The sequence below is a fragment of the Elephantulus edwardii genome, unplaced genomic scaffold, assembly GCF_000299155.1.
Source record: "Elephantulus edwardii isolate Elephantulus edwardi_28Jun2011 unplaced genomic scaffold, EleEdw1.0 scaffold00117, whole genome shotgun sequence".
In the NCBI taxonomy this organism is placed as follows: Eukaryota; Metazoa; Chordata; class Mammalia; order Macroscelidea; family Macroscelididae; genus Elephantulus; species Elephantulus edwardii.
This window is the reverse complement of record NW_006399867.1, coordinates 1,958,061-1,969,015: the sequence shown is the minus strand read 5'-3', so window position 1 is coordinate 1,969,015 and position 10,955 is coordinate 1,958,061. Positions and strand designations below refer to the sequence as shown.

Here is a 10,955-nt window from a genome sequence, read left to right as displayed (position 1 = left end):
CCACCCCCACGCTGACAGACTTGTCTGTGCAATCATCTCTGTCTCCTTCCCCAAACCCCAGAAAGAAAAGGGCTCCTTCCTCTTTGGGAGCCCACGCCTGCCCTCTCTGCTCTGGCTCGAAGTTCCTCAGTAGCCCTGAGCCCCTTTTGAGGTAGGTGTCCCTGCCCTTCATCCAAAAGGCTCCCAGCTCTACCTACTCCCTTTAACATTTCCCTGACTCTGCAATTGCTTCCAACAACCCTCTCTCCTGCTTTCCAGAAAATGAAAGCTAGAGGCCAGTGGCCACATCCAACAGATGAATTCCCTCCTCCGACTTGCACCAGCCAAATTTTACATTTCAAAGTATCTGATGACTTGAAAAGAGTACAGAAGATTTCACGTAGAAATGCAGCATTTCAGGGTCCCTAAAAACCTGCAGGATCTAACAACTTTGGGTTTGACCACATCATTCCCAAAGAGTCCAAGTCCAATCAGCATCTGTGAGCAAGGCACGTACGCTCTCTGCGGAGGCAGGCACAGGTCTGCCACCTGAGCCAGAGGCCCAATTCTTCACTTTCCTCTCTTTTGTGATTTGAGTGGAAGTTTATAGCACAGTCAATTTTCCATTCACAGAGATTTTGTTTTGCGACACTGATTACAGTCTCCAAATTATAGCAGAAATCTTCACATTTCTTTCCTGTGCTGCCAATTCCTTTTGAGATTTTTCCCTATGCAAATACTGCTCTTTTGGTCTTGTAAGATTCTCTGAGTTAAGGAGTAATCCCTGGCATTACTGCTCACCTTATAAGCATGTTTATTTTTGGCTCAAAGTTGAAGCACAGAGCTGAGTTCAGTTCCAAGCGCAGAGAGTTAATAAGAGCCATCCTCTTGGACGTTCTACCAGTAATCGTTTTTGCGTTTGTAAGTTTTGTTCCACATTCCCCCCCTACTTTGATACTTCATTTACTTTGTTGGTAATTCAATTCCAAACTTACAGTTCTCCAGGATGTAACTGTTGTTATGTACCGTGGAGCCGGAACTAACTCATAGCACACCCTTCAGTAGTTTTTCAGAGACAGTAAATTACACAGGCAGAGACTGCCCATTTTTCTCCTACAGAGCAGCTGGTAGACTTGAGCTGCACATATGTTTGGCTTGGCAACGCAACACCCTACCACTAAGCCCCAGAGCTCCCTAATTACAATCTTCTAAATCAACTCTTTTCTATCCCCAGGACTAAATTAATGATATCTCAGTTGCCTAAGGTGGGCATTCCTTCTCCTTCCTCATCCTACACCATTTCAAGAACCAGTACTACCTTTGCTATTGATGCCTCTTCCTGCCCTCAGCTCTCCACCCTCATATAAGGCTGCTCCTCCATCTGCCCCTCAAATGTTGGGGTTCTCATGCCCCATCTTCTAATCTCTGCCTTTCTTAATACACACAAACTTCCTTAGACAAGAACTCTGTCAATGAGCTCCCAACTCCCACACTTTATCATGAGCTCTGATCCTGTCTGTAGTTAGCTAACCAATTGCCCAGACCAGTTTTTCCTTTTCAATATTTTAAAGGTTTACACAATAGTTCAGGTAAAGGTTTACACAATAGTTCAGGTCCCCATTTAACAATTTTTACACATAGGTTAGTGACACAGGTTAGGTCCATCATGATGACTCATGACTCACTATTTCCATTCTGGTTGCTCTATTTCCATTAATCTAATTTCCCTGCCCCCTTATATTCTTGTTTTAAAGTAACTGCTGACCATTATGTAGGAGATTTTTTAAAAGATCAAAGTATTTATAACTCATATTCATTCTCACCGAGCCAACATATTATTTAGCTATGAGATGACTTTGGTGGTTAGATTAAGAAAGTATCCCATTTTGACCAAATCTCAAACTGAGTAACTACTCCATCTTTCTTAAAGAAGCTCCACCTCACAGGCAGCTGTTGGACTAGTCCTCAGACAGATGCACTGTGAACCCAAAAGTGGCACCTCTCCAGTGGTTCAAATCCACCAATGACTCTGCAGGAGGAAGATGGACAATCTCCTCCTGTGCCATATATGCCCCTGAAAACCTGCTGGATGGTCAACTATGAGGAGGTTCTGACCCCATGGCATTAAGTTTGGCTTTTTGCTTCACGGTTACCTGAGCCTGGAAGTTAGAGTCCACCCTACATTTTTCTTCTGGTGAGAATTGTCTATGCTCCATCCCTACTGTTCTTGTTCTACTTCAGCCACTACAACTCTACCAAGACAGGCTTCTTCCTATTACGTTTCACCATCCCTAACCAGTTCAGCTCCTATGGAGGGGCTGAGGGTGATGGAAATCCCCCATACTCTTAATTACAGACTCTGTTGCAGGAAATCCCCCAGCCACCTCCGCTCATGGGATAAAATCACAATTGCTTTCTGCAGTTCTCAAGGCCTTGCTGCTCTTGCCCCAACCAGCTGTGCAGCCTCGGGTCAACCTGCACTTCAGACTCTGCATTTCCAGCACCAGAACAATGCTCTGCACTCTTTTGTACCCCTCAAGCTCTTTTGTTTGTTTCAGATTTTTCATTTTCTTGCAATTCATTTCTCCCCTCAAGCTCTTTGCCATGTTGTTGTCCTGGGCCTGCAATGCTCCGGCTTCCTTTGTTCACACCAATGCTAAATCTTCAATGCTGTGACTTCCTCCAGGTAGGAAGACCAACTCCAACACCAGAGGCGAAAACGTACTCCATCCTCCATTCTTACAAAAAAAAAATGTCTTTGATCAAGAATCCTATGCCACCCCACACACCCAGGACAGGGCCCAACACACCACTAACAAGCAGTAAACCCCACTGCCATGTAAGTCCACTGGACTCTTAGCGACCCCTCCATCGGTGTGGGGGCAGATTGTTTGATCTCTCTCCCGCCCACAACAATCCCCAACACCCCGAAGGCAAGGCGCGGGGCATACTCTCTGCTCTCCCAGCTGACCCTCCAGATCTCAACAGCAATAGTCTTTACCCCTGGACCGTCCTGCAGTTGACAAGCGACAACAGACATAAGGAATCTGGCCCCGACGAAACATCTACAGAACCTAGCAGGCATTTAAAGATCTTTTTTTCAGCTGCAAGGATTACAAGAGGCTGCGGGATCTTGCAAGGACCGAGCCTCCTCCCTCAAGCTGGGATAAAGCAGCTGGATCCCAGGGTCCTAAAGAGGATTTAGTAAATGGCTGAAAGGTTTTCAGCCCAGTTTCTGGGCAAGACGGAATAGCGCAATAAACGTTAGCCATTCGGGCTGTTAACAATGAGAATCTTCTGCTGCTCAGAAGGGGGAGGGGACCGGCCCCGCGTCTGCAGAGCCAAGGGGTCGTGGATCTAAGTCTCGGGGACCTCAGCGACCCTCCCACAGGCGCCGAGGCCCAGGCCTGGTCCGACCACCGAGTCCGACCACCCGGCCCACCCTCAGGCTGCCCGCCCGTCGGCCCCCCAGGAAAGGCTGGCGAGGCAGGAAGTGCGCCCTTCAGGGGGGGCGGCCCCGGCTACTCACTAAGCCACAGCTCCAGGGCCGCCGCCGGGCCGGGGGACCCCCCGGCAAACTCGGTCCCCTCCGCCGGCCCGGACCCCGCTGCCACCGCAGTTGCCGCCATCGACCCGGCCCTGCTGCTGTGGCCACAGCCGCTCCGGCCGCTTTCAGCTGTCGCGCCGCAGCCGCCCGGCGAGCTCCTGGATGCCGACGCGGCAGGCGCGCGCTGCACGTGACCGGCTCGGCCTCCGAGCAGGCCCGGCGCGCCCGTGCTGGGGCGGGTAAGGGGGGGGAGAGCGCATGCTCGGCCTCCGCGCAAGCCCAGCGGGCGCGTTGTCCGGAGGGGAGGGCAGGGCTCGGCGAGAGGCGCGTGCTCGACACCCAGGCGCGCGCCCCGCGCTCGTTCTCGCTGCCTCTTAGCGATTGGTTAAATTTGAGGTCTTGGCACCAGCAGCCAGGAAATTAAAACGCGAATTGCGATGGGAAAGGCTGCTGTTGGGGACCTCTCCAAAGTACTGAAGAGCAATGGTGTCTCTCAGGAGACTAAGGTGCGCCTGATACAGGCCATGGTCTTTGAAATCACTTGTTATGCATCAAAGAGTTGGACAATGACTAAGGAGGCTAGAAGGAGAATTGATGCCTTTGAGCTGTGGTGCTGGAGAAGAGTATCGAGGGTACCATGGACTGCTAGGAAAACAAACAGATTCATCCTGTAAAACTGGTCAAACCGGGCTGCTCCTTGGAGGCAAGGATTCTGAGGCTCCGTCTAACATACTTTGGGCATGTTGTAAGGAGGGACCGGTCCTTGCAGAGGGACATCATGCTTGGGAGGGTGGAGGGACAGCGCAGGAGGGGAAGGCACCCTATGAGATGGATTGATTCAGTGACTGGGGTAGTCGGGATGGGTGTGTCAGAGACGGTGCGACTGGCACAGGACAGAGCAGATTTAGGGCTGTTGTCACTATGAGTCACAAGGAACTCGACGGCACATAACAACAACGAACAGTTCAAAGCAGAACTGGCTAATAGGGGTTTCCAAGGCTGTATTCTTTGCCTGTAGATTGGCCACTGTTGTAAAACGGGAATGACAGCAGGGTTGGGGGGGAGACTAAGAAAGACGGGATAAATGATGTAAACTTCATTGAAACAGATGAGGGAGAGAACTGTTTAAAAGGGATATGTGATTAGGTATTACTGTCACGACAGGAGTCCAGAACGAGTGGACTTGGGGGGAGGGATTGTATAACAGTGAACGAATTTTATTTTTCAAAGAGAAGAGCGAACTGAGGGGAGGAGTGGTGGGCAGGGAGAAAAGTGCAACAATGAATGAATGGAAATTAAAAAAAAAAAATTGTTAGGCTTCTTCAAGTACAACTCTTAGGGATCCTATGAACAACACATCTGAACCCTATCCTCTCCTGTGCCATCTTCATCATCATTATTATTAGAAAGGGAGACGCTCAACCGGGTGGATTTATGTGGTGACTACTGCAAAGGTCTTGAGTATGTCTGAAATAATGAGATTAAGAAAATAAAGTAAAATATAATGAGAGGTGCAAAGACAAAATGAAAAGGGAAGAAACACGCTGGGCATTTCTCAAGGTGACAGGGATAGGGGGAAAAAACCCTAACAGTCAAGTTAACACTAGTAAAGGATCCTGTGGCCAGATACTGCACAGTGCATTGTTACCTATGGCTCCACTGTGTTTCCAAAGGCAAAAATTGCACAGGAGATTGTCCAAACTACCTGAGAGACATTCCCTTTGGGTTGGCAGCACAACTCCCTACAGACTAGCGCTCCCTTGAATAATGCAGGAAGAAGTAAAAGAAATAATACAGAATTAGTGCACCAAAATAATTGGTCAACAATGAATTATTTAAAGAATTAGTATGTTATAAAAATACAAAGGTACTGAAAGAAGAAAGCCACGCTGCACTGAAGGAGCTGGTGAAAAACAAAGCTCCAGGAAGTGGTGAAATAGCAAGAGAAATGTTTCTGTGAATGAATGTAACGCAGGAAGCCTTCACTCATCTGTGTTCCAAAGTTTGCAAGACAGTTAAGTTACATTGCCAACTAACTGCGAGAGATTCATATTTGTGCTCATTCTAAATAATCAACACCCTTGGTATCAGCAGTCAAAAAATTAAGACATGTTCCATTAAGAAAGTCTGCTGTCAATGACCTCTCCAAAATACTAAGGAACAATGATATCAGTTTAAAGATTAAGATGTGTCTAATTCAGGTCATGCTCTTCAATCACTTGCTTTTCATCTGAGACCTGCACAATGAAACAGAATGACAGAATTGATGCCTTTGAGCTGTAGTTTTGGAGAAGAGTGCTGAATATCCCAAGGACTGTCAAAAGAACAAATAAGTCTATATTGGAAAAAGTGCAACCAGAGTGCTCCTTGGAAGCAAGGATGATGCTTTGTCTCACATTCTTTGGGCATGTTGTTAGGAGGGGCTGGCTAATCCTTAGAAAGGGGCATCATGATTGGAAAAGTGGAGAATCAGCAAAAGAGGGGAGGACCCTCAATGAGATGGATTGATACATGACTGCAGCAGTGGGCTCAAGTGTGTCAGAGATGGCACAGGATAGGACAGGGTTCAGAGCTATCATTCATGGGGTCATTATAAATTATACTCAACTCAATGGCATCTAACAACAACAGAGTACAGAAATCATTGAACAATATCCTTAATAACACATGCCAGTAAAATCTTGCTGAAGGGTCAGAAGAAGATGACCCTCAGTTAGATGGACTGACACAGTAGCTCTAACAGGGGACTCAAGTATAGCTCGGATTGTAAGGATGGGACAGGACAATGTTTTTCTTCTCTTGTACACAGGGAAACCATTAGTTGGAACTGACTGAAGGGCACTTGAGTCAATTCCAATGAATTACCACCTCTTTCAACAACAGATTGCCACATCTTTATCTGGCAGAGCAGCTAGTGGATTTGAATAACTGGTAGGTGTGAACTATCAACATTTAAGTTAGCAAGCAAGCCCTTTAACCAGTATACCACCAAACTTAACAAACCCACTATCCCTCCTACAGATGATGCCACCAGTGTTCCCTAACTACTGTGAATTGTTGTTGTGTACCATTGAGTCATAACCAACCCCTAGCTGACGCTCCAGGGGGTTTTCAGAGGCAGTTAAGTGCACAGGAGATTGGCCATCCTCCCACAGAGGAGCTGGTGAATTTAAACTGCATGCCTTTAGGTTGACAGCTGAACTCCTTAATGTGAAGCCACCATAGTTCCCTAACTGCTGTGAACAGTAACCACCAATGATGTGAAGTTCCTGTACAAGCAAATGAGTATCCTCACCATACATAGCAACTTAACATGCCACAGTGGAGCCACTTGACTGAGCCCCTGACCATCCAAGCTGATTGGATATGTGTCTGGTCATTAGCCCAACACTTGCCGAGCACCTGCTATGTGAATGGACACATTTCTCAGGACCAAGCAAGCATGCAGTGCGGCACAAGACAGATGAGGTGCCCAGATTAATGGATAGAGAGACCAAATGGACATATATGGACAATGGACAGATCATAGGCAAAAACCTCCTCCAGCCCAGGAGGACTGAGCCCATGAAGTCAGAAGCCCATCAACAATTGGCCCCAGATGTTCAACACCTGGTCAAAAGCTGACAGCTTCCCTAATACTGGTCCTTGCTTCTAATTCAGACTCAATCAGAGAAAGTCAACTGTTGTTGTTGTTTACAGCTGAGTGAGAACAGAGTCATAGCTAACCTTTTCAGAGGCTGTTTAATCACACAAGACAGGATCGCTCATCTATCTCCTGTGGACGCACAAGTGGATTTGAACTATGTGCCTTTGAGCAACTCTTACCACTAAGTCCCTGCTTCCAACTTGGAACTAAATCAACTAGGTTTCTCTGATCAATGGTGCGGGAGTTCTGGTGGCTTAGTGGTAAGGAGTTGCATTGCCAATCCAAATGCACTTGGTTCAAATCCAGCATCCACCAGCTGTTCCACGGCAGCTGTTCCTCCCATGCGACTTATCTGCTCTGTAAATCCACCAGAGGGGCAGCTATGAGTCGGTTCTAACTTGACAGTACACAACAACAATCATCAATTTGACAGGGAGCTCTAATGGCCTAGTGGGCCACTCAAAACCAGATGGTTTGAACCCACCAGCTGCTCTGAGGGGAAAAGATGAGCAATCTCCGAGTAATTTATAGCTTTCCAAAACCTACTGGAGTCCCACTTGAGAGCAAATAACAACATTTGCATAAGATGTCCCATTTCACCTCCAGCTTCTCCCTGCCAACCATCTCCATCTGATCCGGATACTGAAGCCTTCCCTCTTTTCTACTTTGAGTCTCTGTCAAGAAGCTTTTGTCATTCTTATTTCGGTGTTCTTTGTCTGTTTCCACAGATCTTATAATTTGGCATTAACAAATAATTGCAGCACTAATTACTCACAGTTATTTACATAATTAGTTACAACTACGTGCAAGTTCAAGACAACAGATAACATTGAAGGATGAGGCCTTGGGGTTGGGGGGAAGACAGAGGTTTCCCTGAGAGAGATCTAAAGACACAAGGAAGTAGTGAGTAGGCAGAGAGAGGAAGGAGGTGGTGAGCAGACAAGAGTATTCCAGAAACAGGGAATATGAAGGTGGGAAGGGACATGACAGGTCCACAGGTTCAAAGATAACTAACATGAATGGAGGTGAGAGAACAAGAGAATGTGAGCAGACAGGAATGAGTGATGGGACAGGAGGCAGGCTCTGCTCTGCTGGGTCCTTATAGGCAGAGGTGGGAAACATGGCTTCATCAGAACCAAAGTCGTCTCAGGGATTTATTTCCCACCACCAAGGCTCCCTGCTTCAGGTCTCTCTGGTTAGCACATCTCTTTCTTCAGCATAGTTGCCAGGATGAGCGATTTTCACCAAATCATCGATCTGAGGTCACCTTCCTGCTTAAAAGTTTTCCACGGTTGCACAACCTTCCATCCCATCTTCCTGTCTTCGCTGAGCAAACCTCTCACTCTGTTGAGATACACACTACTCCCGATCCAGGTGAGAACTTGGGAGCAAAACCGACCCTGCCTTCGGCCCAGAGAAGGGGAACCTGGGTTGACTGGTCTACTGAACCATAGGGCTGGATTCTGAGGGAGGAGTTCGGCTGAGGGGGGGAACTTGGGAGAGAAGTTTCCTTGCTGTTCTTTATGAAGGACCCACCAAAAGCCATTCCCTCTTGCCCGATGTGAAGTAATCAAGGTCTTCATCAGTTCATGGTGAGAATCAACCCCAGGTTGTGTCACAGGATGGAGCCCCTCTCCCCCTCACCCCGTGTTGGGAGATGGAGACCCCAGGTCTTTGCTGACGTCAGTGAGCATGTATTTCACCAACTCCGGGGCCTGCCCTTTCCCTGAACTTCCTGTTGTGTGGGATCATAAATCTCATCGAGGCAAGTCTGAACGTGGATTTTGTTATTTGCATCACACAGCAATGCACTGAGACTCTTAACCTGACAAATGGTCACTTGGATTTAGTATCTGCCTGGTTTCCCAGCCATGTCTATTAGTTTCCAGCTTGACCTTGGCACCAGTCAGGCCCAGTGTTCTGACGTATGGGTTGGGTTGGGTTGTTTTTTTTTAAATTTTTTTAAGATTTTTATTGTTTTTGTGTGTGTACCGCCAAATTGGATCTGATGAGTGTAGGAGGAGATTGTCCCTCCTTCTCCAGCAGAGAATCTGGTGAATTTGAACCACATACTTCTGGGAGTATAGTACTAGGCCACCAGAGCTCCCTCTGACGTTTTCTTTTTACCCCTCTGCTCGAAATACTCTACAAAACCTCATCTCTAGGAGCTCTGATGGCCTAGTAGCAAGAAGCTGCACTGCAATCTGAGAGGTGCACAGTTCAAACCCACCAGATGCTCTGTTGGAAAAGGAGGGACAGTCTCCTCCTGTACCAGTCAGATCTGATTTGACAGTACACACACAGAAAGATAATGGAATTTAAAAAAAAACAACAAACCAAAACCAACCTCATCTCTGAGAAAAACTTCTACTCAGCCCTCAAGACATGACAATGGGGGATGAACCTGAGATTGTTTAACATGTGTGGGGTCTCTTCCTACACACCTGTAGTCCTGAGCAAAATCCCCAGTCCAAGAGGCATTCTGCTGCTTTCGATACTCACAAACTGAGGAAGAGGCAGCAACACTGGTCAGCATTAACCTCCAGCACTCTGTTAATACACTCACATTCTCTGATGGCAAGCTGTCCTCTTCCTCCACTACCTGTCCTTGGCTAAGGAATGACATTATGACCTCAGTTACCCACTCACTCTCCCCTTCATATTAGAATCTTTAGTTGAATCACCCACAATTTGCGGAAACTGAGAAACAGACCACACGAAGTCGTTCCCACGGAAGAACTCTGACAAAACCAGCCATTAGCCCTCGTGGCCCAAACAGCCAGAGTTCTTTATTTTTTCTAGATTCTCTGGCTCCTACACAGTCTCCAATAAACCTTTGATGTTAGAATTAGCTTTACTGCTTGCAAACAAAGGCCTCATCTACGTCTCAAGAAGACAAGGGCTCTTAAGGTTCAACCAACTCTTCAATCCTCTTTCTCTAATTCCCTTGACAAGGAGACTATGTTAGTTCATTATCTACAGATGGGCAGCAAATTACCAGCAATCAAATTGGCTTTAAACAATAAACATTTATTATCTCACAGTTTTTAAGTCTGAAATGCAGGAGCAGCTCAGCTGAGCGTTTTTGGCTCAGGGCTCCTCGTGCAGTTCAAGTCCAGGTGAGGACTGGGTCTGCCGTTATCTGGGGGAGTGATGCAGTTGGCAGGACCTCCTTCCAAGATGGCTCAGCCACGCAGCTGGTGGCTGCAGGAGGCCTCATTTCCTCTCAGAGAGTCCCCTCCACAGGGCTGCTTGAGGGTCTCCCTCACCTGGAAGCTGGCTTCTCCAAAAGGAAGGATCTGGCAGAAGAAAATGAGAGCCACGTATCTTTTATGAATGAGCCTCCGAAGTCCAATGCTATTCTTTCCTCAGCAGTGTCCCGGTGATGCAGGTCAGCCCTACTCACCACAAGAAGAGCCGATACAAGGCTGTGAAGGCCAGGAGGGGGGGATCACTGGGGCCATCCTCAGAAGCTGGATGAAGCCTTGGAGGCTTATCATCCTACCCAGTCACTATCTTTTTATCACCTTGGCTAATCCCCTTATCGAAGATCTCAAGAGTACCTCACTTCAGAAACTGTCAAAGACTTAGAAGCATGGGTGGAAGAAGGTTGTTGTTATGTGCGGTCATAGCGACCCTATGTACAACAGCCCTAAACTCTGCTCTGTCCTGTGCCAATCACACCATCTCTGACACTCCCATCCCGATTACCCCAGTCACTGAATCAATCCACCTCATAGAGGGCCTTCCTCTCCTGCACTGTCCCTCCACCCTCCCAAGCAT

General features: G+C 47.4%; 2 protein-coding genes across 2 annotated transcripts in view; both read right to left on the bottom strand.

Annotated features, from left to right (window-relative positions):
* GGA2 (golgi-associated, gamma adaptin ear containing, ARF binding protein 2) overlaps positions 1 to 3,608 on the bottom strand; it is a 57,836-nt gene extending 54,228 nt beyond the window's left edge. Inside the window, exon 1 of the mRNA XM_006892689.1 lies at positions 3,509 to 3,608. Coding sequence (XP_006892751.1) covers positions 3,509 to 3,608 — 100 coding nt within the window. The remainder of the gene's footprint in view (positions 1 to 3,508) is intronic.
* Positions 3,609 to 3,651: 43 nt separating this feature from the next.
* Positions 3,652 to 10,955, bottom strand: part of EARS2 (glutamyl-tRNA synthetase 2, mitochondrial) — a 42,025-nt gene continuing 34,721 nt past the window's right edge. Inside the window, exon 10 of the mRNA XM_006892688.1 lies at positions 3,652 to 3,756. Coding sequence (XP_006892750.1) covers positions 3,652 to 3,756 — 105 coding nt within the window. The remainder of the gene's footprint in view (positions 3,757 to 10,955) is intronic.